This window comes from Anolis sagrei, chromosome 2, assembly GCF_037176765.1.
Source record: "Anolis sagrei isolate rAnoSag1 chromosome 2, rAnoSag1.mat, whole genome shotgun sequence".
Lineage (NCBI taxonomy): Eukaryota > Metazoa > Chordata > Lepidosauria > Squamata > Dactyloidae > Anolis > Anolis sagrei.
Genome location: NC_090022.1, coordinates 52,249,170 through 52,276,628, shown reverse-complemented (window position 1 = coordinate 52,276,628; position 27,459 = coordinate 52,249,170). Strand labels below are relative to the sequence as shown.

The following is a 27,459-nucleotide window of genomic DNA, read 5'->3' as shown; positions in this document are numbered from 1 at the left end:
ACCTACTCACTCTCCTAGGGACAACACTAGCTTTGGCCCACTGACTCTAACATGCCTCGACTTACTAACTCTTTCAGTGCTTGACTCACACTTTTATAATCAAAAATACCCAGTTAATTTTTCATATTTCTGACCCATTTTGCCATGTTTCAAAGTCCTCAGGCTGTTTTAAAACAAGGGGATGCCTTTTTCCCCAACAGGAAGTGATCAGAAAGTTAGTTTTCAAGTCAATTTCTGTTAGAAAAAAGCCTCCCCATGTTTAAAACAGATTTGGGGTCAAAATGTGACTTGACACAATGGTGCACTTTCCCCTTGACATATATGGTGCATTTTTGGACCACTAGAGATTAATTACTTCTTCCTGAAGTTTATGTGGAGACTCTGTGGAAGACCTAGAAAACTTCTAGAGAAGTATCATCTCTAGGAATTTGCTATGTCCTCAAAGATGATTCTGTGGTGGCTTCTGGTGGAAGCATACTATAGCATCACCTGGAAGATCTAGAAAGAACAATTTATTTGGTGTGGGTAGGTGAAATTGTAGGTCCTGGATACTGCCAATATGGGGGTTGTCCTATGCCATATTCTCTGCTACAAAGAGAAATTGATTTGACATAATCAGGCCAGGTTTATGCAGTTCTTCAGTCACATGTGATCAGGTCTCTTGTTTTCCTTTCCTCTACATTGTAACAATTAAATCAGAAATGTGATCAAAAGTAGAAACTTAGGCTGAAGATTGAAGCAGGCTGGCAATGTGTGTAAACTTTTAACTGAGGGCTCAATAGGAAAAGAAATGCAAGTTATCTTTTTTGTATTGCCCATGTGTATTACAAGGGATGTGAGGGATACTGGAAATTAGAAGCACATTTTTTTAATAAAGCAGAACATCTGGCAATGAAAACAAGGAATCACTACAGAAGACAACATTTAGAGCAAAGGAAGGCTGTCTAGTGTTACCTATCTAAATTCAAAGGAAGTCTGGATCAGGATATTCTCTTATCGTATTATGCAAAGACTTCATTTGCTTGCTTGTTTATTTACATTTTAGGTGTGTGTGTGTGTGGGTAAAGTTACACTTAAAAATGTACCTGTTCTGACTTACATACAAATTCCATTTAAGACCAAATATACAGAACCAATCTTGTTCATAACTTGGGGATTGCCTGTATACATGAGAGATACGTTCCCGAACTTACCATGGAAACAGGAAACCATAAATAATAGTGAACACTGTTAAAATGAACAATTTTGACAGAAGTTACCCTGGAGTTATCACGGAGAACCTAAAATTTTCCCAGAGATATATCCAGGAACCTCTAGTATATGCATACCATAGAATCACCTGGAGGTCCTAGAAAATTCCTAGAGAGGACATATTTTGTAGGAGGCAAACATGTAAAACCACAAGTACACAGGCCATACTGTATATATTTATAACCATTGGCTGGTTGACCCTCATATTCATACATCTCCCATTATGAAGAAATACTTCCAATGATGATGGCACTTATATTGCCTGTTAGATTCCTCCAGTGGTGGATTTTCACAGAGATTTTCAAACAGAGGTTCAAAATGCTTTCCTTTGCACTGGCAGAGGATTGAACTGCACAATCCTTGGGAGCCTTCCAAATCCATGATTCCTTATCATGTGTATGTGAACAGTGTATGGGAGTCAGGCGTGTAGCGAGGGGGGGAGAGTTTAGGGGTGTTTTTTTTAAAAAAAACTGGTTTACTCATGAATTTTAACTGGTTAACCAAATCCCCATGCTAAGTCTATGAGATGCAAAAAATTAAGAGTCCCTCCAGAACTGTAAGCACTATCTCAAGCAAATATTGACAATTTATTCACACTGTCATTATGTGCAGCAATAGCCGATGTAGTGAAGCAACCAAGTTGGGTGTGTGTGTGTTGAATGCTCTCATTAAGGAGGCCAGACTTGGTGGAGGTGGTTGACAGGGGCAGAGCTGCAGGCTATTGAAGGCTGCTCTGCCCCCTGCTACGCTCTTTGCTTCAGCGTGAGCTAGGAGGCAGGTTTCAACACTCCCTCGTGAAATTTTCAACCCCCCCCCCCCGAAAATTTCAACCCCTCCCGAAATTTTTTTCTGGCTATGGCCCTGATGGGTCATCAAATATTTCTCTGGATGTGGTGACACTGCCATCCTCCTTCCATGTTACTCCACATGGTAGAAATCACAGGCTTCTGAAGGCAACATTAAATGCCCTCAGGTAACTGGAGCAGCATGCCATGCAGACTCAGGTGGGCACAGAGGCCTGTCAACAGTTCTTTGATTGGAACACATTCACAGCAGATATTTTTAAGTTGCAATGATAGCCATAACTTGGAGGAACTCAACAGGTCAAGCCAGCCTCCACTGCAGAGCCACCTATTGAGTAACAGGATCTTTGAATCAGCAGCAGATCTGCTTTGTCCACCAAGGCAAAGAAAGCTCATTGCAGTTCTTTAGTTCTTCCAACTTCCAGCTGGAAAAGATCGGTGAAGGGATTAGTCAGTCCTAAAGGCAAGTGCCCAAATGTTATGATTAGGGCTGTCTGTTCAGCATTTCACTAAACTTGAGCTACGGAGGAGATAGAATGCAGAGGCAGGGGAGGGGGGAGCCGTTAACCCCAGCAGAATAAACACGCAGATAGCACCACCAGGTTCTGCTTCCCCAGAGGAAAGGCTTAGAACAAGGGATGGTCATGGATGAATGGAGTCAAAGACGGTTTTGTAGGGAGAACATCAGGGCAAGGGACAAGTCAGTAGTTGGCACTATGAAAAAAAGGTCATATTCTGTTAATGAATCACATCAGAATACTGCTTTGCCACCGCCGCCTCCTCCTTTTCCACTTGTAAACTGGCCAGGGATATGTTCTGTTTTTTCTAGCATTATTTCTGTACTTCCTGACATGCTGGACAGCAGATACTGAATAGATTTCTCATCCTCACATTATTATATAAATGTCTAGCAAAGCTCCTGCTTCTTTTGTTAAAACTAAATAGAAATGGGGCCAGGGGAGAGGGTTAGCACTGTTCCTGTCTGAATTTTGTTCAACTTCCCTCTTTTTAAAAAACAGGGGAGATTTTTTTTTTCAAACTTGATTAGCTCTTTTGGATGCTCAATGTGCCTCACACAGGAGTCTTGACCATCTTCTATCTGGGTGATAATCTTCTTTGTTCCAACAAATGCTGAGTGCCAGATGCTGGCCATGCCATTCAGAAGGCTTTGTCAGAAACAATGGATGAAAAGCTCCCCGCCCTAAATCCAAGTTCATTCTAGGTAACTGGTTCAAATCTGACCAAGTCTGGCAACAAATGCAATTACTGTCTGAATGCAATTACTCTACAGCGTGTGTCTGTGTTTCAGCTGAGCTTGATGCTTCACAGTCCTAGTGCCCAGAGAGATATCCATACCACAAGATCTTTATAGTGGACTTGGCAACATAAGTTGCTATTTTGGGACCACAGATTTTCTGAGCCTTTCATATAATAATCGTCACACTTGGCACACTTGGGGAAGAGTCCTTCTTAACTCAAACATAGTGTATCAGTTCAGACAACACTCCATTCATCTCATCAGAATATGCTAGAAATAAGCTGAAGATCAGATCTATTTTTCTTTGCCTTCAGGCCAAGTTCTGAATTGAAACTATACTCTTGCAATGATTTAAATGAGTTATTAGGAATTGTACACACATTTCTTCACATCTCAGTCCCTCTGCAAAAGAAGGGTTAGATTCTTTGGGGATGAAGCTTGGCTAATTGTTCTATTTTCGATTTCTGTGTGAATAACACATTCTTTTTGTCTCAGGAGTTTATAGAAAAATTGTCCAGGTCCTCATCTCATCCTGTTTTATTGGATGGTTATTCTGAAAGATAAGGGCAGGGTGGATACTTGCTTGTTGCTTTTCAGAGTCCTTGTTCAATTATTTTGAATTGAACAACTATTTGCTTTTTCTGCTTTAACTTCTGGGCTGGATCAAGATTGAATCATATTGAAAGCATGGCTGAAGCATGACTTCAGCCTTTAGTATGAAGTGTTTAGTCTGAAGTTCTTCAGTATGAAGTTCTTTATTTAGTCTAAGTCTGACTAAATCTGAATTCTAGTTCATTTTTTTAAACAAAAATGAATTCTTTTAAAAATGTATTTCTGTCTATTTTCAGGACAGCAATGGTTGAAAAGCAGAATAAAAGTGTAAAAAGAAAGAAACAAAGACATTCAATCACAATTTGGTTCCCATCTAAAAAATATAATAACTAGATCATTAAGAGTGACAGAATGAAATTGAATCCTGTGATTTGAACAGCACTTCTTTTATATGACGGGTCTCTTTTACACCAAAGGATTAAAACACTTTGATACCACTTTGATTGTCATGGCTGTAATCTATTATATTCTTGAGTTTGTAGTTTATAGTGGATTATATAAAATTCTCTATCAGAGGTAGAATCATAGAATCATAGAGTTGGAAGAGACCTCATGGGCCATCCAGTCCAACCCCCTGCCAAGAAGCAGGAATATTGCATTCAAATCACCCCTGACAGATGGCCATCCAGCCTCTGTTTAAAAGCTTCCAAAGAAGGAGCCTCCACCACACTCCGGGGCAGAGAGTTCCACTGCTGAATGGCTCTCACAGTCAGAAAGTTCTTCCTAATGTTCAGATGGAATCTCCTTTCTTGTAGTTTGAAGCCATTGTTTCGCGTCCTAGTCTCCATGGAAGCAGAAAACAAGCTTTCTCCCTTCTCCCTGTGGTTTCCTCTCACATATTTATACATGGCTATCATATCTCCTCTCAGCCTCCTCTTCTTCAGGCTAAACATGCCCAGCTCTTCAAGCTGCTCCTCATAGGGCTTGTTCTCCAGACCTTTCCCAAACTACAAGCCCAGGATGTATGCATGACAGCTAAAATGGTCTCAAAGTGATATAATGGAAAGGGATAATAGATAGTTATAAGTGTGCCCATCTGCTATCCCCTCTGTTTCATTTTGGGATATCAGAAGCTGGTTAACATGTAGATAATGGGGTCGGAATTGTGTTCCCTTAAATTCATCACTATATTGGGTTTCTTTGGTAGCCCTTTTGCACATATTGCACATAGCTGGACTCTGTATGTAAGATCTGTAAAAACAAAAAACAGGATCTCCAATAGTCATAAACTCATGCAAGCCCTTTTCAGGTGTGATCTACCTTCCTTACTTCAATGTTCCATCAGAACAGCTCCTAATCCAACCTCCCTCTGCTGTTACTTTCCTTGTGCAAAAATCAACATGTCTAAATAGGAGAGTTTCTTTCATATGAACTCTTATTTTTCCCATTTTGAGGAAAGCAGCGTTTCATCTGAATAAGGCTTAAGGATGAAGTTATGGCCTCTCATATGTTAAGTTATAGGTTAACGATAGTATCTTATCTGCCGGGTGTGCTTTGAATGTGATTTTCCTGCTTCTTGGCAGGGGGTTGGACTGGATGGTTCAATGAGGTCTGTTCCAACTCTTTGATTCTATGATTCTATGAAGGTATGAAGTTGAATCATGGAAAAAGGCAAACTGTTTGAACTGGGCGATTGTCAGCAAGTTACTGTCACAGCATCAGAAGACAATGACAAATGTCTTCTGAACAAATCTTACCAAGAAAACCCTGTGATAAGTCCACTCTAGGTTTGCTATGGATTGGAAATGACTTGCAGGCACACAACAACAATATTGTGATGACTGGCACATGAGAAAAGATGCAGGCACGCTCAGAGAATCTGTGATGTCCACAGGATGCCTGCATTGAGATATACTAGCTATCTCAACACGGTAAGCACTATATGACTGCCAGGAACACAGCAGGGGTAGCTGTGAGTCATCACCAGGTATGTTGAGCCACATACCTAGTCCAGAAGAATGCAAGCACTCTCCAGCACCAACTGGGGTCTTTTCATTCTTGGGTGCTGGTTAATGGAAGAGACATTAAAACATTTTGACCTAACCCCATGGGACCATATTTTAAAGATAGAGAATCACAGCGAAAATGGCCTTTCCCTGGTCATTGCCAAATATACCTTTCAGAGAACTGAACAATCGGAAGGCCTTTATTTCAGTGGAAAGGTAGGTGGACATAGACAAAGACATTCCCTCTTGGATAATCTAGTCCCAAATTGTTAGGAACATTATATATCAACAGTAGTTTATTAGTTCAGTACCATTGCTTTACACAATTATGATTTGAGTTGGTTTCTTAGGACATGTAAACAGAAAAGTGGGATAGGAATTAAATAAATAAATAAAGCTTGCAGTTTCCATACTCAAGACACATTTCTCATTAGTTTTATAACATCTTAAGAATGGCCTGCAATGTCTCTTTCCATGAACCAAGGATAATCTGCCATATGAGGCCATGCGTAAGAAGAATCCTGAATCCATGACTCATTCATCTTTCTTGACTCGCTGTTTGAATTCCTGATAAGAGAAGCTTTTGTTGTGGCCGCATCTTTTCATGATGACTCCAGACTGAGAGATCAGTTTGTAACAACAGAATTAGCTTCATCAGGGACGGAAAATCAAAACAGGGATAATTGAGAGGCAAGTAACCAAAAATCTGAGCTACTGTCTATGGAAAGATACAATACCAATGAAATGGGGCTGGGGGAGAGAGAGATTTCAACTGTAAAGGGGGAGAGCATCTCTGTCCCGTTGGTTTATAGAATTATGCAGTACCACAAAGGCCATTTTTTCATATCAAGAATGACTTGAGAAACTGCAAGTCACTTTGATATGAGAGAATTGGCTGTCTGCAAGGACATTGTCCAGGGAATGCCCGGATGTTTTGATATTTTATCCTCCTTGTGGGAGGCTTTGCTCATGTCCCCACATTGGGAGCTGGAGATGAAAGAGGGAGCAAATCCGTGCTCTCCCTGGATTTGAACCTCCCACCTGTCGGTCTTGAGTCCTGCCGGCAAAAGGGTTTAACCCATTGCGCTACTGGGGGCTCCACAAAGGGCATATACTCCAACTCTTTGCCATGAAGGAATACAGAACTAAAACATCCCCAAAAGAAGGCTATCCAAACTCTGTTTAAAGCAGTGGTTCTCAACCTGTGGGTCCCCAGATGTTTTGGCCTTCAACTTGCAGAAATCCTAACAGCTGGTAAACTGGCTGGGATTTCTGGGAGTTGTAGGTCAAAACTCCTGGGGACCCACAGGTTGAGAACCACTGGTTTAAAGATTGCTAAAAGGAAGTCTTTTAGCAGAGATCTTTCCTCAAAGAAAGTTTATTTCACTGTCACAGAACACTTACCATCAAGGAGTTCTTCTTGATGTTTAGTAGAATCTCCTTTCTTGTGTTTAAATCTATTAGCTTGTCTTATGGTCTCTGAAAAAGCAGAAAATAAGCCTATTTCATGTTTTACGTGACATTTCTTCAAATATTTAAAGGCACCTAACATATCCTCTTTCTATCTTCTCAATGATAGCACTGTAGCGCAATGCTTTTACTTTATCTGCAGTGGCAACATCCTATGGAATCTACGGTTTTGAGTTTGTTGTTGTTGTGTGTCTTCAAGTCATTTCCTAATTAAGGTGAACCTATCACCGAGTTTCCTGGCAAGATGTCCTAGTGGGAATTCAAACCCTGGTCTTCAGAGTCATGCTCTCACATTCAAAATACAGTACCATATAGGCTCGTTTTTAGGGAAAGGTATTTAGAATGCCTAGCTACAGAACTCCACTTCAGCAAACTACAAACTCCAGGTTTCTAGAGAAATATAGCTGTGGAAGATAAAGAGGAATCACAGTGTTATATTTCTCTAATGGGAAATGTCTCCAAGTTACCGTATATCCTGGGGTACTAGACGACTGGGGCTATAAGACAACCCCCAACTTTTAAACCCAAAATAGAGAGTTAGGAATATACTCGTTGTTTAAGACAACTCCGCGTTCCAGCCAGGTGGTTTCTTTTTCCTCTCCTCTATGCCTGTTGTGCGGTTGCTCCTGGGCCCCGTTGTCTCACGGGAGAAGAGGTGCTTCTTGTAAGGCCTGGCCAGGAAAAAGGAGAGTGGCCTGAGCAATGGTGTTTTCTTTTTCCAAGTATTGTCTCGCGGGAGAAGAGGCACTTCTCTCGAGGCTTGGTGGGGCTGGGAGGCAGAGGTGCAATGGCGGCAGAGTGGGGCCAGGAAGAAGGAGACCAGCTCCAAGAAGGAGAGGGGCATGAGCAGCGCAGGAGGCCCTTTCAGAGGCAGCACGGGAAGCAGCCCAGGTGCCTGGGCACCAACAAGTGAGAGGCCTGGGCCTGAGCAAGGAAGGTAGCCAGGAAAGGAGGAAGGACAGGGAGCCTGCCTGGGAGGCCACCATGAGCCAAGGCAGCGGAGGAGGAGGAGCTGGAGGAAGAGGGGAGCCCGAAGCCAAGGCCCTCCATACCAAGAGGCTCTACCAGTGAGGAGGAGGAGGAGAGAGAGGGCTGCAATGTGCCTGAGATGGGCTCGCTAAGGCATTCTGAGAGCTGTAGTTTTTAATTTTATTATTTTAATTTAATATCCGGCATACTAGACGACCCCCAACTTTTTATAAGATTTTCCAGGCCTAAAAAGTCATCTAGTACCCTGGGATATATGGGTAAATATATTGAGTTCTCTAAGATATCTGTCATAGGGCTTGGTTTTTAGGCCTTGTATCATTTTGGTCACTCTCCTTTGGGCCCATTCCACCTTGCCAATATCCTTCTTGAAACACAGAACTATGATAGCTCCAAGCAATCCTAGATTATTCTGTCATCATCATCATCACCATTATCTTTGCCTTGTTCAGGGGCAGGCAAGCTCGGTTTTATGATTAGTTGCAACTGGATGATCAAAAACAGTCACATTTGATAGATAGGAATTGAAATTCTAACTGAGCACATAACTCCAGCATCATTTTGGATTATATGAGAAAGGCAGGATTTAGAGCTCTTTTCATATAAAGGCCTAGGAGCTTCCATAGTGACCCACAGTATGCTGCCAGAGGCAGAAACCAAATGTTTACAGAATTTCAACAAGAAGGATTTTAGTGGCAGCTGATGCCTTGCATGTAAGTGAAGGTGGTAAATCTACTCTGGCTTTTAATCAAAACTTTCAATGGGACCAAACTCTATCTCTCACATAGGTTCTGCACCTCAAAAAGCACCTTATTTGGACTAAAGTATGGAACAGATTTACTGTTCCACTAACATGGGTGCCACTACTAGAGACTGGAATGAGATTCCTAGATTTTTGCAGCCGAGGTTATTGACTTTACTATCCTCATTTGACTCATACACTGGTTTCTTCCAGTTGTTGTTGGAGGAGACACAGACTTTGGTTTACTTCAATAAGTAGGAAAGGAGAACAAAGCATAAGATAAACAAAGCACAAGATGATTAGTCAGAGTAGAATTGATTATTGGCCAGGTTTCTTGGGTAATGAGGAAGCAAGCAAAAAAGGCAGGCATGTGGGCTCTTCGTATCCATTGGAGTTTGGTTCTAGAACTCCCTGTGGATCTTGGAATCCTTTGGATGCTCAAGTCTCATTATAGGCAATGGTGCACTAAAATATTGCCTCTTATACAAATGGCAAAATCAGGTTTTGGTTTTTGGATTTTTTGAAACTATTTTCAAGTCATAGATGGTTGAATCCATGAATACTGAGGACCAACTGCATGGGAACGTTGGGAAACACCTCCCATCTCCAAAGAAGACAGAGCAAGTGGCTAGTAGACAGCCAGAATTTTTCTGGATTGGCTAAAATTATATTTGCTTGGCTAGTTATCAGAAACTGAGCCCTTTTTTAATGAACAAGGGACCTTTTTGCCTTCCTTTTCAGATCCCATTTTACAGCTGGCTGCTGCCACTTTCCAGTTAGTAGAACTGTACTTCTTTTCCCCCAAAAGAGAGCCAAGCCACCTGCTCCTTTCTCAGTATTGAGCTTAATTTCTCAGACAAAATGATGGAATGAATTAATCACAGGAGCACATGTTGGCAAAGCACACTGAGGTTCCATGGCAGGATGACAGGAAGGACCCAGTGGGTGAAGCCCAGCAAATTTGCTTGCTGAGTACTAAATATTTGATGGCTCATGCCATGTTGGAACAAGTAAGAAGAAGAAAAGCAAACCATATATAATTGCAAAACTATAACTGAACAGCATCCCATCCACACCCTGCATGTGAATGCTGGGAACGTCCAAAACTTTGAAACAATTTAGTAGGTCTTTGCAATAGCAGGCTGTGTGAGTGTCAGAGAACACAACATATTAAAACAGAATCCAGCTGTCCTAATTTGTCAGGGACAGTCCTGATGAATCCTCTAACATCCCAACTTTGGGCTGCTTTTATTATGTCCTGCTTTTTGTCTTCCCACTTATTCCCTTCATCCTGCTAGCGGCAGTTGCTACAAACCGACTTTCAAATCAATTAAATCAGCAGGGAGAAGAAGAGGGAAGAGGATGGATTTTGTCCTTCCTGATAGATTCATGCAAGAGCCAACTGCTGCAACCTTTTCTGCTTTCTCTGTGATCCCTCTTTAATAACATTTCTTGACCATATTCTGATGTCACCTGGTCATATATTTGGCTGGAGATGCAACTGAAAAATGTACCTGTTTTGACGTCCATACAAATTCAACTTAAGATCAAACCCATAGAACCTATCTTATTGTCAAAGGCTTTCATGGCTGGAATCTCTGGGTTGCTGTAAGTTTTTCAGGCTGTATGGCCATGTTCCAGAAGCATTCTCTCCTGATGGGCCACAAGTCTTTGAGTGGGTTTAAATTCAAGATGTTAATAAATCATTCGTGTGTTGCCAAAAGGGAAGAAATACATTGCCAAAAGAAAAAAGAAAAAAGAAAAAAAGGAAAGGAAAGTGCATGTTGGAAAAAAAAGATGACCCAGGCTGCATAAAACTGACATATGTGCATAGATGATAACATAAAAAGAACAAATGATGATGATTATTATAATAGAAGAAAACATACAACCCATCTCATTGTAATGAGGTGATCCATTTGTGGTCTGTATGTTAACCTGCTCTCTCATCTTCTGCTTTCTTTAAAACAGACTTGGGACTTTTCACACTACACAGTTGTAACACTTTGATCCCACTCTAACTGCCCTGACTGCATCCTGTGGAATTGTAAGGTGTTTACTAGTTTGCTTTGGCACCAGAGCTCTTTAACTGAGAATTCTAAATGCGTCTCCCTCAACTGCAAACACTAGCCTTCCATAGGATGTTGCCATGGCAGTTGAAGTGGAATTGCAGTGCTATAATCATGTAACACACAATGTCCTTCTAAAAGCCCTTCCAACTCTGGCACTTTCTCAGTTTAGTATGCATGGCCATTCTAGTGACACATAACAGATGATGGTGGTGATAATAATAATAATAATAATAATAATAATATAAAATGGCTTGATAAGCCTACCAGAAGAAAGAGGTCTTTAGGTGGATTTAACCTGATCTAGCTGTCTTGAAGTGGCCGATAAAAAGGCCTTCTGGGTGACAGTCAGCAGCCAGATTCTGGTGGGCTGGAATAAATGCTCCCCAGAGGAACACAGTGCCCTAAACAGTGGATTGTGTAAGAAAAGGTGATCCTGTAGGTACCCTGGACCCAAACCATATAGGTATTTAAAGATCAAAACCAACACCTTATACTTTGCCCATAAACTAATTGGCAGTCAGTGTAGTGACTTTAGGATAGGTATAATATGTTCACCCTCTAGATGTTCCTGTAACCAATCTGGCTGCTGTATTTTGAACCAGCTGGAGTTTCCAAACTTGGTACAAAAGTAGCCCAATGTAAAGTGCATTGCAGAAGTCTAACCTTGAGGCTACCAAATTTTGGTCCAAATCTAGGAAGGAGCACAACTGGAGTATCTGCCGAAACTGATAGTAAGCATTCCTGATCTTCATCTCTACCTGGGCTGACATTTGGAGAGGTGGATCCAGGAGCACTCACAAGCTGCAGACACTGTCTTTCAGGGGGAGTGTAATCCCATCCCCAGATTAGGATCCTTGATGGGAAGCACCCCTGTTTTGTCTGGATTCAGTTTCAGTTTGTTTTTCCGCATCCAGCCAATTACCTCTTCCAGGCATTCATTCAGAAGAGACACACTATCCTTAGGTGAGGATATTTTTGAAGGTATGGAGAAATATATTTTCAGCATACTGATAACACCCCACTCCATGCCTATGTATGATCTCTCCCAGCAATTTCATGTAAATATTTTAAAGCATTGGAGATAGAATGGCAGCTTGTAGGATGCCACATAACAGCTACTTTTTTGAGGAGCAGCTGTCCCCAAGCACCACCATCTGGAACATGACAGAAAGGTATGATGGCAACCACTGCAACACAGTGCCTCCGTTTCCCAGCCCCTCCAGGAATTCCAGAAGGATGCCAAGGATGATGGTACTAAAAGTCACTGAGAGTTCTAGAAGCACCAACAGGTATACACTTCTCCTGTTGGTGTTAAGATGGAGATCATCCATTAAGGCAACCATAGCAGTCTCAACTCTATATCCTGCTCTTAAGCCAGTTTGAAATGGGTCAAGGAAGTGTGTGTCATCCAAGACTGCCAAGAGTTGGAGGGAAACAGCCTTCTCAATCACCTTGTCCAAAAAAGGGAGGTTAGATACTGGTCTGTAATTATTTAGGACCAAGGGATCCAGGGAGGTGTTTGTTTAACAACTAAGTTCAACAATAAAGAGGGAAAAGCCCTTGCCGGATTTCAAAGGTTCGTTTCTGGACCATGTGGAGCTCTGGAATGTAGGACTTTAGAAGGGGAAATCTCAGTTCCAGATATGTGCCTTTGGTAGTTTTGAATTCATATTTGATTTCAGTGCTTCTATACCAACAATGGGATAGTGCTATCTGAGCAGAATAAGCCGGTCTGTTCGCCTTTGTTTCCATTAGCCAAGCCGAGGCAGGCACGTGGATTGAGTAAACTTGGTCACTGGCCTTGAATCCTGGCGATCGAAGGAATGCTGGGCACCTGTGCTAAACAGAATGGGCCCTTTGCACATGGTTCCATTCATCCGGGGAATGTGGACAGCTGGCCGGAAAGGGGCTGTGTTGTTTTCTCATGCTTCCATTGACCAGGGAATGAGTAAGCACCTGCACTGCTTAGACAAACCGGGCAATGTGCCCATTGCTCCCATGAGCAAGAGACATCTCCAGTTTGAACCCTGGGCCACTTGTAAGTCTGTCTCTCTTCAAGAGATGGGGAAAAGATGCAAGGAAAGGGAAGGAATGGGGAAGGTGTTCTTTGAGAGGAGCCAAGGAAATGCATGAAATTCATTACAGACTTTTCTGCAGTGTTTTGCCAGGCACAGAGATCCCAAACCAGACAGCTGACTTCCATTATTTTTACAGGGTTTATGTACCATGAGCTATTGGTGAATAGTAGAGGTCATTAAACCTTCAAAAGCTAAACCCTTGTTCTTGAAAACAACAAGAGGTGGGAGAAATGATTTTACACAGCACAGCTTTTGCTTTCACTTCACAGATAAGGGCTCAGACAAAGATTGCTGCTGCCCATAAACACAGCATGAGTCAAAGAACTCAAAGTACTTTTGCTGGTAGTAAAAACAGTCATTTTTTAACCTGTAAAGTATTATACATGAAATGTAGTTCCACAAAAAGTAAATAACTTTTCCATTGCAGTGTTTTTTACTTCAAGGAACCTTTCTGTCAGTGACTTGAGTACTTCCATGAACACTTGCACACTAAGGGAGAACATAAAGCACTGATCCCCCAAACTAGTTCTTTGGTGTTTCAGACTGTTTACCATTGTGTTTAGCAAATTCCAAAAACATCACTTGCCTCAGTCATTGATTTCAGGAGGGAAATCAAAAACACCTGGATGACCAGAATTTGGAAAATCCTGACTATGGATGCATCTACACTGTAGAATTAATGCAGTTTGATACTACTATGCTGTGGACTCATGGGAGTTGTAGCCTTATAAGCTCCTTAGCCTTTTCTACAGAAGTGTTCTGGTGCCTCAGCAACTACAACTCCCATGATTCTGTAGCATTAAACCATGGATGTTAAAGTGGTATCAAATTGTATTAACTCTACAGTGTAGATGTTACCCTTGGAGAGTCCTTCCCAGATTGTAATTCCTGTAATTCTTTATGGGAAGCCATGTCAGTCAGAGTGCTATAAAAACACTGTGTGATTGTCACGAGTATATCCTCTGTTGACTGCAGGTAGATGATTGTGTTTCATCCTATCTTTCCTTCTCCCTCTTCCTTTTGTCCTCCCTCCCCAGGTGATTTTTCGTGCCTTAACTCCTGCCAACAAAATTGAAGACCCATACAGTCCTGAAGCACAAGATCTCCTGAAACTCACCAATTTGCGGCTCTTGCTTTTAAAGAGGCAAGAGTGTCCTTGCCATGGCCCTGGACTGCTGGAGAAACCCCACCGATTTGCCCATTATGCCATCTATGACCTAATTGTACGTGGCAGTTGCTTTTGTAATGGCCATGCAGAAGAGTGCCAGCTCGCCAATGGGACAGGTGCTGTTGACAATGTGGTGAGTATGAATGTTATCATGATGGTGTGGGAAGAAACCCCTGGAAAGCTAATGTATTCATTTTATCCATGTGGTAATACTTAGAAAGACCATAAACCCTTCAATGTTGTCAGGATACATATTTCTAAGCAAAAACATTTCCTGCCCACACACAAAACCATTTGCATAAAATGGTTATGCCAAGCTTCTCTTAACTGTCTGATATTTTACTCCTCTGGAAAGGAATGCTTCTGAAAACACCTTTTGGATGATCAACAGATTATTTATTTATTATAATTATTTATAGTCCACCTTTGAGAAGACAAATATTTTTAAGGGAGCCCGCCAGTAACACCAACACAGTCAAATAACAGCAAAACAGTGTTGAACTATATCAGCTCATCATTACTCTGCTTGCAGGGTAGTTGTGGTTATATGTGAGATCTACATTTTAAAATGCTCTTAAGGTCCTCCTTTCTGTGTTGCTGTCCTGTTTGTCCTCACATTTGAAGAGTTATGACATACTTCAACAGATTGGATGGTAAATTATCTTCACTTTTCCTTAATTTTGTGCCCTTCCCAAAGACTATCAGAGTCACACCCCGCCTGGAACACTTTGTCTATTTCAGTGCTTCACAAATTAAAAGGGACATTGACAAGCTGAATATGGTTAGAGGAGATCAATAAAGTGGTAAAAGACATAAAAAGCAATCCCTCCCTATGAAGAATGGCTTTGGTTAGGCAGTGGTTCTCAACCTGTGGGTCCCCAGATGTCTTGGCCTTCAAATCAGCTGGTATGGCTGGGATTTCTGGGAGTTGTAGCCAAAACATCTGGGGACTCACAGGTTAAGAACCACTGGGTTACTGAGTTGGGTATATCTAACTAGTAGAAGGGAAACCTGAAAGGGAATACAACCAAAGGACTGTCATGAAAAATGTGGATAGGGCTCCTTTTCTGCTGTTATGAAGGAAATACCCCAAACCAATGGATTCAAATTACAAGAAGGAATTTCCACCTAAACATTAGGAAGAACTTGACATAAGAGCTGCTCAACCATGGAACAGAGTTGCTGGAGGCTTTTAAACAGAGACTGGCTGATCAGCTGTTAATCATGCTTTGACAATGGGTTCATACACCAGCTGGAAATTGGACTAGTTTACGCTTGGTCTTCATTCCACCTCTTTAATCAGGGGTCCCCAAACTACGGCCCGCGGGCCATATGCGGCCCGCCAAGGGCCTTTATCCGGCCCGCGCGGCCTGTCCTGGCCTGTCCAAAGCCCCTCGCCGCCGCCGCCGCCAATGGCGTCTGCTCTGCTGCGCTTCTCCCTCCACAGGCTTCTCCTTCCACAGGGGATGGAGAAGGCTGTGGAGAGAGAAGCGCTCTCTGCTCTCCCGCGGAGAACAGAGAGCACAGCAGAGCGGGCGCCATTCCTCTGTAACAGAAAATCCCTGGTTGCGCGAATGGTGGAGGCGGCGCTGGGTGGGCGTGGCCAGGGAAGCCAGCATCGCTTGGCCACGCCCACCCGGCGCCGCCTCCACCATTCGCGCCACCAGGGATTTTCTGTTAAAGAGGAATGGCCCCCGCTCTGCTGCGCTTCTCCCTCCACAGGCTTCTCCATCCCGTGTGGAAGGAGAAGCCTGTGGAGGGAGAAGCGCAGCAGAGCGGGCGCCATTCATTCCTCTGTAACAGACGATCCCTGGTGGCAAGGAAGGCGTGCGCAAATGGTGGAGGCGGCACCGGGTGGGCGTGGCCAAGCGATGCTTGCATCCCGGCCTGGAAGCCTGGCCACGCCCACCCGGCGCCGCTTCCACCGTTTGCGCACGCCTTCCTTGCCACCAGGGATCGTCTGTTACAGAGGAATGAATGGCGTCCACTCTGCTGCGCTCTCTGTTCTCCGTGGGAGAGCAGAGAGCGCTTCTCCCTCCACAGGCTTCTCCATCCTGCTCTGAAAAGGTTTGGCCCAATTCTATTGTTGATGAGGTTCAGAATGCTCTGTGATTGTAGGTGAACTACAAATCCCAGCAACTACAACTCGCAAATGTCAATATTCTATTTCCCCCATACTCCACCCGTGTTCACATTTGGGCATATGGAATATTCGTGCCAAGTTTGGGCCAGATCTTTCATTGAATCCACAGTGATTTATGGAAGCAGGTGAACTACAACTCCCAAACTCAAGGTCAATGCCCACCAAACCCTTCCAGTATTTTCTGTTGTTCATGGGAGTTCTGTGTACCAAGACTGGTTCAATTCCATCATTGGTGGGGTTTAGAATGCTCTTTGATTGCAGGTGAACTATAAATCCCAGCAAATACAACCCCCAAATGCCACCAGTGTTCACATTTGGGCATATTGAGTATCAGTGCCAAGTTTGGTCCAGATCCATCCTTGTTTGAGTCCACAGTGATCTCTGGATGTAGGTGAACTACAACTCTAAAACCAAAGGACACTGCCCACCAAACCCTTCCAGTATTTTCTGTTGGTCATGGGAGAACTGTGTGCCAAGTTTGGTTCAATTCCATCGTTGATGGGGTTCAGAATGTTCTTTGATTATAGGTAAACTATAAATCCCAGCAACTACAACTCCCAAATGACAAAATCAATTTTTTTTGAGTGAAGGACATACATTGGGTTGTTAGGTATCCAGTGGTTTTTGAGTTCTGTTAATCCCACAAACGAACATTACATTTTTATTTATATAGATTTATTTCCTATATTTATACCCTGCCCTTCTCCCCCTGAAAGGGGACTCATGCTTACATATTCCAAAAACCACTTTCAAAAAGACAGAAAATAGAATGCTTTCCTCATTTTAATTGGAACTATTTTATCTCCAGAAATGCTAAAACGATGCTTTATGTTCAGATTGTAACAATAAAAATACATCATGCATATCAGATACTTACATTACAATTCATAACAGTAGCAAAATAGGACATATGCAATTTGGTCATCATTTTTTTAAAAAAACTATAGTCCGGCCCTCCAACGGTCTGGGGGACAGTAATCCGGCCCCCCGTTTAAAAAGTTTGAGGACCCCTGTCTTTAATTCTATGAAAGCTCATATTTCCCCATAAATGCTTTTGTGCACCCTCATATAGAAATATCTAAGAGCCTTTAACTTATTTTCTTAAAATCCAGAACAATTTCCATAATATGAAAAGTTTAAGAAAGCTGAAAGGGAGTTAGTATTTCCTGAGGTTTAATGGGATAGGAAAAGTACAGGTACTGTATAGGTAGAGTTCACAGTTCCACAGATAAGACTCAATAGTGTGATACATCTGAAAAATTAAATTAAATTCATCTTATAAATTAAATTGGAAATATTTTCCTGTACATCAGAAGAATATCAATGTATTTTTAAAGCCATAACTTTTATAGTTATCAGTGCAGTGGTAAAAGTCTTAAAACACCTGCTGGCATGATGCCTAGGGCTGAACTCAATGCACATGAAATGTCTGCTTTTAAATCTGGGTTTTTTCAATACTGTAAAATTACTATTAAAATGCACCAACTACTGTAGCCCTTAAGAAAAAGACCTAGAGGGAATGTTAAATCCTCTTCTGATTAACAGTTGCTCTCAGTTCCAACCTTATTTTGGCCTCTAGAGAAATGCCAGATTTACAAAGAGTCTGGGAATTAGTCAGTTTTTGGATAAGCTGGGAACAAGTTTATAATTACATCTAAAACAAAATGACAGAATGAGGGCAAATTTGCAAAGCTCATTTGGGTTCTGTGACTTACATTTACCTAGATGTATAAAAAAATGTAAAGATTCTTTTTTTGGTTTTCATCTTTCCCAGCAGCTTAAATAGAAGAATAAAATGAGCCTGGCACATGATGATATAACTAGGAAAATTCCTACAGTTGTGCCAGTTAGGATGGTTGTATTGAGAAGCAACCGCACTTCTGCAATATAATAGGGTCACTGGGTACGTGGGAGGATGCAGTTCTTAGCCATGTGGCAGCAACTCTGAGACAACCACAATGAAATAAAATTTGCCTCTGTATTTTTGGCCCCCAAAAGAGGATTCATGGGGACAGAGGGTGCATCCAGACAACACCTAAAGTGCATGCCCTCACTTTGTTCTGAAGTAATTTTTCAGCTGGAAAGATCTGGGTCTTTCAAAAAACCCTGGTATTTCCAGCTGTGGGCGCTGTGCAGATGGCGACCGGGGATTGCACCATGTGACTTCTGGTGCCCGTCTACACATTTGCCTCAGGTTTCTTGGGCTCTTGGAGGCCAAGAAACCCAAGACAGCCCCTACCTCCTCCCACAACCCCTTAAAATGCCTTTAAAAAGAAAATAACTTTCCTGGCCACCATTACCAGGCTTTTGGACAGCAGGCATAAATAGCACTTTGGATATGGAATTTGACTGGAATGGTGATATGGCTGTTAATACTGTTTTGTTTTGTTTTTTACTGTTTTTACTGTTTTATTGTTTTAATTAATGTTCTATTTATTGTTTTAATTGTTGTTATATTACTTTGTTATAGGTAGAGAAGTTTTGGAATTTATGCATATGTGTTCATGTGTTCACAGCATGACTAAAATAGATATAATGTTATATGATGCATTATTATAAACCAAGCATACTTTTATCAGACCCAGCTAAAACTTAAAACTTTCTCCCTGATCTACGCTCTTTGCATGAATTCTGCATTTACTGTTCAATGCACATTATAGATCAAGTAACATCCCAGCTTCTCCATAACTCTCATATGATCACCTTAATCCAATCCAATTTTTAGCTGATAAGTGTTGTTTGGCTAAAAATTCAGGCAAGTCAGTAGATACACTACTTATAGTTTCAAAAATAAATGAAATAAAATACATGGTTGAGGAGCAAAACATCATTGTTATTTTTAAAAAATATCAGGCACTCCAATGGCCTTTTAGAGGGAAGTGCAACTGAACTCATTGGAGCCTACTTCTTAGATATGTGCATGGTTTCATTGTTGATATGAATGGAATATTTTTGCCCCGAAGAAGCACTCAAAGAACACAAAGGGGATTAGTACATCAAAAGGAAAGAGATGGAGAGAGGAAAATCAATAAAACAAAGCCTTAAAATATAAAATTTATGCAAATCCTCAAAACAAACAAAACAGATTAAAACTGAAAGGGGAAGTAAAATAATTTAAAACCAGGAATGCTTCTCAGATGGCAGCAATGTACTGGTGCTAACTGAGGGAAACTGGAGATGGAAAGACAAAATCCATTAAAAGGGTTAATCCTGTGTGTCTGTCAGAAAGAGAGATTGAGAGAAAGCGTGGTACTGTATGCAGTCTGGGAGGCCTGTGTTTCAAGGAGGATGCCTTAGGAGATGTCGGCATGAATCTCTACAACCCCTCTGTACATTGTATTTATTCCTTTTACTTACGGAAAGAAGTTATCAAACCTCTGAGTAACTATAGCACTTCTTCCTTTGCTCGTGCCCTGGGTCCACCTTCTCCATCCTTCCCTAGAACAGGAGTGTAGACTTTTCTTGCTGAACTAGTTGAGGGCATTTAGTTTGTAGATGGGATGTGGCTGAGTAGGGGGAAACCAGTTTCATAAGAAAAAGGGAGCAGGATTGTTTTCTGCCCTCCTGAAGACTAGAACTCTAAACTTGTGCACCAGTTGTGCCCTTACCTTGGAAAGCCAGACTTGGCCACTGTGGTCCATGCTCTTGTTAAATTCTGAATAGACTACTGCAATGTGTTCTACGTGAGGTTGCCTTTGAAGACTGTTCGGAAGCTTCAAGTAGTCCAACGGGCAGTGGCCAGGCTACTCACCGGAGTAGCGTACAGAGAAAGGACATTCCTCCTGTTGTGTCAGTTCCAATGACTGCCAGTCTGCTACCGAGTACAATTCAATGTGCTGGCTTTAGCCTATAAAGCCCTAAACAGTTCCGGTTCCATTTACCTGTCCGAACATATCTCCCTCTATGAGCTGGTAAGGAGATTAAGACCTTCTGGGGAGGCCCTGTTCTCGATCCCACCTCCTTTGCAGGCACAGTCGGCAGAGATGAGAGACAGGGCCTTCTCAGTGGTGGCTCCTCAGCTATGAAATTCCCTCCTGAGTGAAATTAAATATGCCCCCTCCCTCCTGACCTTTAGGAAAAGGCTAAAAACATGGATGTTCCACCAAGCATTCAATGAGTAATCTAGCAGTGCAATAAAAAGATGTAATAGTGCAACAACAAATTGGAATGACCATGGACTATGCTATCAAATTGTGTGATTTTAAATAATTGGTTTTAAGGTTTTATTGCATTTTAATGATTGTTTTAATGCTTATGTTTTTATTATGTGTGTTTTTGGCATCTAATTGTTGCCTATATATGTAAGCCGCCATGGGTCCCCTACGGGGTTGAGAAGGGCAGAGTATGAATGTTGTTCATTCGTTCAGTCGTTTCTGACTCTTCGTGACCTCATGGACCAGCCCACACCAGAGCTCCCTGTCAGCCGTCACCACCCCTAGCTCCTTCAAAGTCAATCCAGTCACTTCAAGGATCCCATCCATCCATCCATCTTGTCCTTGGTCGACCCCTCTTCCTTTTTCCTTCCATTTTCCCCAGCATGAATACTGTAAATAAAATAATAATAAAATAAACTCAGAGCAGTGGGTTCAAGTTACGGAAAAGGAGAGTCCACCTAAACATTAGGAAGAACTTCCTGACTGTAAAAGTGATTCAACAGTGGAACTCTCTGTATTGGGGTGTGGTGGAAGCTCCTTCCTTAGAGGCTTTTTAAACAAAGGCTTGATGGCCAACTGTGGGGGAAACTTGGATTGTGCTTTTCCTGCATGGCAGAATGGGGGGTGGACTGGGTGGCCCATGTAGACTCTTCAACTCTGTGATTCTATGGTTCTGTCAGAGAGTGCAGGCGACTAGTTGTAGCTCCTCTGGCAGATTTTGAGTAGTTTTCAAATTACATCCCATATACTTTATCCCATGAATTATCCTTGACAAGAAATGACACTTAGCACCACCATTTGCTAACCACTGAGAAATTGAGTGGGTGGCCTTTGCGGTTTCTTCCAACTCCATGATTCTATGACTCAACTGGCTTCCTTTCTGAGTAAACTGTCATTCTAAGTGTCATTTCCCAAACAGGCTCTTTTGTTCATCTATTTATTTACTCAGGCATTCCTTGCTGGTCCTCTTCCTTTACTCTGAAAACGCCCAAGATAATTAACAACAATCTACATATCTTTTTATGCAGAAAAAAAATTTAAACAAACAAAGATAAGGCAGAAGACTAAACATTATCAATTAACTGGACAAACCAAATGCCTCTCAGGGTGCCTCCAGACAGCACCAAATTGTGGTTTTTAGTCAGGGAAAAGGTCCACATACAGACCTGTTGGTCCTGGGTTTGTCCACACTTGCTGCTTTGTTGCGGGATTTTGCGGCCCCCAAGATGGCTACTGTGGGACATTTGCCAGAAATTTTGCCAGTTTTTTTTTAAAAAAATTAAGATCTGAACATGCACATTGTTGTATAAGTTCTGTTCTTGGGTTATAGAGGTTGCATGGCCATTTCTTCAGACAAGTTTGGCTGTGTACTTGTTCCTGGGAACTACAGGGTGCTGTTCCTGGGTTATATATGTTTGTTCCTGATTGCTGTTATTATGAAAAGATGTACAATGTTGACTGCAGGGTGACAACTTTGTCCTGACAAGAGAAACTTTGCCATCCACACATTTAATGAAGTTTCTGGCACACAAACAAAGTTAATGGAGTAGAACCACTACTTCCGAAGGCAGTACTACACAATCAAGCAGGAACACACACTTTCAAACCAGGAACAGAACTTAGTCATTATTAACACTTTTTAGAGGCTGTATGACCATCTGTGCAGGCAAGTGTTGTGGTGTTCTTGTGGCATGGAACAACAGGGTGATGTACCTGGATTATACATATCTGTTCCTCATTGTATTTGTCATAAAAACATGGGGAAGGTTGATTACATGGCAAAACTTTTGTTTGTGTGTCACAAACTTCATGAAACGTGTGAAGGATGAAGTTTCTCTTGCCAGGATAAAGTTTTGACTTTCTAGTCAACTGTTGCCATGTTTTTAGGATACAATGAATCAGGAACCGACATGTATAACCCAGAAACAAACCAACATAAAAATCTTGTATTTTCTGAATGTAGGGACATACAGAGATTTGAATATCTGCATTTTCGGGCCAGAACCAGGATATCCCTACATCTGAAAGGCATTTTTGGCCTTTGTTGCGATTGCTCCCACGTTTTCAGGGAATGGCATTTGGCCACCCTTGATTTTGATGCGGGAGTTCCTGGCATAAAAGTACTGTCTGGACAGGCCCTCAGAATAACTGATAAAAAGGATTTAAGAAGGTGATGGAAACTGTCAAACTGCATTAATTCTGCAATGCTTCTAGTTGCTTCTGGTGTGAGAGAATCAGCCATCTACAAAGACGTTGTGAAGACATCTGCCCTTGTGCTTTGCTATTCTGCTTCTGAGTATGCATGTCCAATGTGGAACACGTCTCTCCACTTTAAAACAGTGAATATGGCTCTTAATGAGACATGGCACATTATCACAAGATGTCTATGCCCTACACCACTGGAGAAATTATACTGTTTAGCTGGTATTGCACCACCTGACATTTACTGAGAAGTAGCAACCAATAATGAAAGGATCAAGGCAGTGACATCTTTGTCCCATCCGCTGTTTGGCTATGAGTCAGCATGCAAATGCTTTAAATCAAGAAATAGTTTTAAAAGATCTACAGAGATACTCGCAGGAACACCTCAGCAAGCAAGAGTCCAAAAGTGGCAGGCAAAAACCTGGACGCTTAAGCCATGGCTGATATCGAATGAGAGACTCCCCCCGGGCACATAGAAGACTGGGCAACTTGCAAGGTGCTGAACAGACTGGTTCTGACCATGAGATGCAGAGCCAACCTTAAGAAATGGGGCCACAAAGTAGAGTCCACACCATGTGAGCATGGAAAAGAGCAAACCACAGGCCACCTGTTACAATGCAGTCTGAGCCCTGCCACATGCACAATGGAGGGCCTTCTTATGGCAACACCAGAGGCACTCCAAGTGGCCAGTTACTGGTCAAAGGACATTTAATAAAATGCCAAGTTTTTTAACTTTGTGTTTTTTTTAAAAAATACATTACAGCTGTAATTTTGGTTTACTTCTGATACGATAAATAAATAAAATTCTGCAATATTGATGCACCCCCAGACATACTGTTTCATGGCTAGAATTTGAAACAGAGTGTTCAGAGGAAAAATGGAAAGCAAATTTCATAGTGTAATGAAGAGAAGGGATGTGATTCAGAGTATTTAGAAATGTTAGTAGATTCAGGTGCCAAAGCAGAATTCAAGCCATTTAACTAGAAGCAAGCTACATCAGTTGGCAAATGAACTCAATTTCCTTTATTGGCTCTTCAACTTGTTCAAGACTTCTAAAAGCCAAAGAAGTCTGAAATGCTTTAGTCTTGGCATAGGATGGTATTTTTAAATCAAGGACTCTCTTCAAAATTAACATTATGTCCTGATTGGTTTTTGTAATTCTGGATTGTTTTTTCCCAACATGGAATTGTCTGACTTCTATTCAGTTGTTTCCTCTTTAGACGTCAGCATGATGGTATTAACAACAACTGTGTGGATTTCACAACAAAAATGAACATTTCTGTCTCTGATCTAAATCTAGGGTTCATCTTAATATTGCGGCAACAAAAGATGTTATAAAACTCCACCCTAATTAATGTGGACCCACTTAGGGAGAGACTTGATAGGGAGGGATAGTGGTTAGCTTTCAAAAGATGACTAATATCTTAAATTAATACAGCTGGGATTAAAATAAACACTCTGCCCATTGCAAGAGAAAATACATTACATCCTTGGCCTGTTGATTGTAAACCACGACAGGATTTTTTCTTTTGTTTATTTTCCAATACATGGGCCACAACATGACTTCAACCAGCAGAAATTTTATTTTCAAAAAACTAAAAATTCATAAATTATTCTTTTCTCAGTGGGAAGAATTTATCCTGGAATGTATACAAAGCATTTTTTTTCCATTTATGAGAACAAATGTAATGAGTGTGGAATGAATGTGGAACAATGTAATCCATGTTAGGCCATTTCATTCATACTCAGTGCTGGATTCAGGGCAAATGAGGTCCTGTGCTGTTTAAGTTATGAGGCCCCTTCCTTGGGCCCTGAAGGAGGAAGGCCTGGTAGGCACACTCCCATAGACTATCAACTCTAGCATTATGTCTGGAATTGCTCCAAAATAGAGTATCTTCAAATTTAGAATTGCACCACATAAGCAAAACAACCAAGTAGAAACAGTAAGAACAGACCACGGAACAACAGACTGGTTCAAGATTGGGAAAGAGTACGGCAGGACTGTATACTCTCACCCTACCTATTCAACTTCTATGCAGAACATATCATGCGACATGCGGGGTTTGATGAATTTTGGGTTCCAGAATAGCTAATTCTCAGAATATAGAGAATTATTGCTTAAAGATATGGGTCCCGAGCAAACATGATAACAGCAGAAAAACAATGGCTGGCATCCTGCACCACAGTTACAGAGTTATAACCTAGAATTGCGTATTGATCAGTGCTGTGTATTCAACTATATTGTATATTTGTAGTCGTAAAAGTATTACCATGATAATAAATACCCCCAGAAACCTGCCTTAGATCTATGTTTGTTCCACTTTGTTTTATTATTTTACTTCTGTGGTTGCACTGGATGGGGGAAATATATACATGGACGAACTAACTTCTATTTGAGTTACAGATTGTTTACTCAGCTAGTTAATCATTTTTTAAAGAGAGCAATTCCAGGAAATAGATTATTATTATTAAATGTATTATTAAACCTTAGACATATCACCAACATTGCCCAATTAGTTGCATGTAACATTTGTATAATTAATGTTTACTGTAGGAATAATATTTTCCATAGCAACAAAATATAATAATGTGAATGCTGGAAAAATGTAATATCTCTATGTCAGAAGAATTTAAAAGAAAGACAGATGTTTGAGTCCCCATCACAAATAGCTAACCATTTTGCATTAATTTTGCAAGGTTCTGCAAAGATCCTTAAGGTTGAATATCCTGATGAAATATGGCAGCCCATGAATGCACAGAAAAGAAAGGGTTTCATATCTGAATCATAAACAACATGATAGAATTGCATATAATCGGTCCTTAATACAAATCCCAGACTGTAATCTCACAAATCTCTTTCCTTGGCACAAGCAAGGTAGTCACTCAGTTATGCTTTACATCAAAGAAAGAGGTGAAAAGAAAGCACAATAAAGATGTGAAATACCCTTTAAACCAATGGTATCAGAGACATCTTACATTAAGTAAACAGGAATATTTCCTTTTAAAGTTATTTAATGTCTCCTAGGTAATGCCGAGGTCATGCTAATGTTTCAGAGGAAATGGGCAACCTTATGGTAGATGGTTTTTCCTGTTTGATCAGGTTAGCATCCTATATCCTGTAGGCGCATCCAGACAACATCTCCCATGTTTTCCCCTGGGATGTCCAAATGACACTTCAGGGAAAAGCGATTGCATTTGGCACAAAGCAGGAAACCCTTTCAGAAGACCCGTGTCTTTACAAGTGCGGGGGGAGGGGGGGTGCTGTGTAGATCCGTGTCTTTGCAGGTGTGTGGGGGGATGGACGGACTGGGGATCGTGTCACGTGACTTCCAGTGCCCATCTACACATCTGTCTCAGGTTTCTTAGCCTCCTGGAGCCCAAGAAACTGGAAACAGCTCCCCCTCCCCAAACCCCCAGAAAACCCTTAAAAAAAAATAAAAGAACTTACCTGTCGGCCATTAGCATGGTGCCAGAGCTCTCCTGGTGTGTAGGAATGATGAGACAGGTTTTCTTAGAAAACTAAGAAATACTTATGTAGTCTCCATTAGAAGCCCTGGTGAGCTCTCCTGGCACATAGAAATGATGTGCCAGGAGAGCAGGGGGTGGGGTGCGCCAGGAGAGCTCACCGAGGCTTCTAATGGAGACCACGTAAGTTTTTCTTGTTTTTCTAAGGGGTCTGGGGGCTTGGGGGCAGGGGGAGGGCCTCCACGCGTTCTCTTGGGCTGGTCCCAAGAGAACATGTGGACAACCCACCCCAGAAAGCACAGACTTTCTGGGGTGGATATGGACAGGCCCGCTGAAACATCCGCTTTTTTTGCTTCTGGGACAAAGGCCTGTCTGGCTCCAGCCTTAGTCATTAGCTGTCCACCTTATTTCTCTACCACCTCAATTTAGACCACTGTCTCCTCTTCTCTTTATTTTAAGCCTTTGCTATCTTTCTTTAATATTTCAAAGCCTTCTCCCAAAGGACAGAGAGAATCAGTAATAGCCTACAGAAGAGGAAGTAAGAAATGAGGACTTTCTAAGATAAATGGATGTAGTTGGAACGTATACTGTCTGCCTTATGCAGAAATTATTGTCTGGAATGACGGAGTTGAAATGTGACTTGGCTGTCACTTTCTCTTACAAACTTTATCTTCCTCTCAAAATACTTCTGTCCTTCTCCTTCTGATAATCCACCAACCAAGTTTCCACACTATCTGGGCCAGGCTTTGTGACCTCCAAATACTGGTAAGAGCCACTGCATGTTATAGCTAGCAATTCAAAGAACATATTTTTATTGGGAGGAAAATTTGACTGCATGTGCCAGGGAACTGACTATCAAAAGATATGTTAAAACGACATTCATTATTGCTTAGAAAATTATTTAGATCATCCTGGATGTTAAATCTTAGCAGTTATTCCCATAGGTCTTCCTGTGACGAACATGCTACACATTACATGTAGATATAAGCAGCAATTCCCCAACTAATTTCTTTGTTTGGAAAAACAACTTCAGAAGAGGAGATTAGAGTGGGGACATGCCAGTTGGGCTGCCTGGTTATCTAACTTACGTGGTCTTTATTCCAACGCT

The 27,459-nt window shown here is 41.6% G+C and overlaps 1 protein-coding gene across 1 annotated transcript in view; it reads left to right on the top strand.

Moving 5' to 3' along the window:
* LOC132769338 (netrin-4-like) overlaps positions 1–27,459 on the top strand; it is a 78,323-nt gene that overhangs the window by 19,238 nt on the left and 31,626 nt on the right. The window contains exon 3 of the mRNA XM_060766212.2: positions 14,257–14,520. Within this exon, the coding sequence (XP_060622195.2) occupies positions 14,257–14,520 (264 nt within the window). The remainder of the gene's footprint in view (positions 1–14,256; positions 14,521–27,459) is intronic.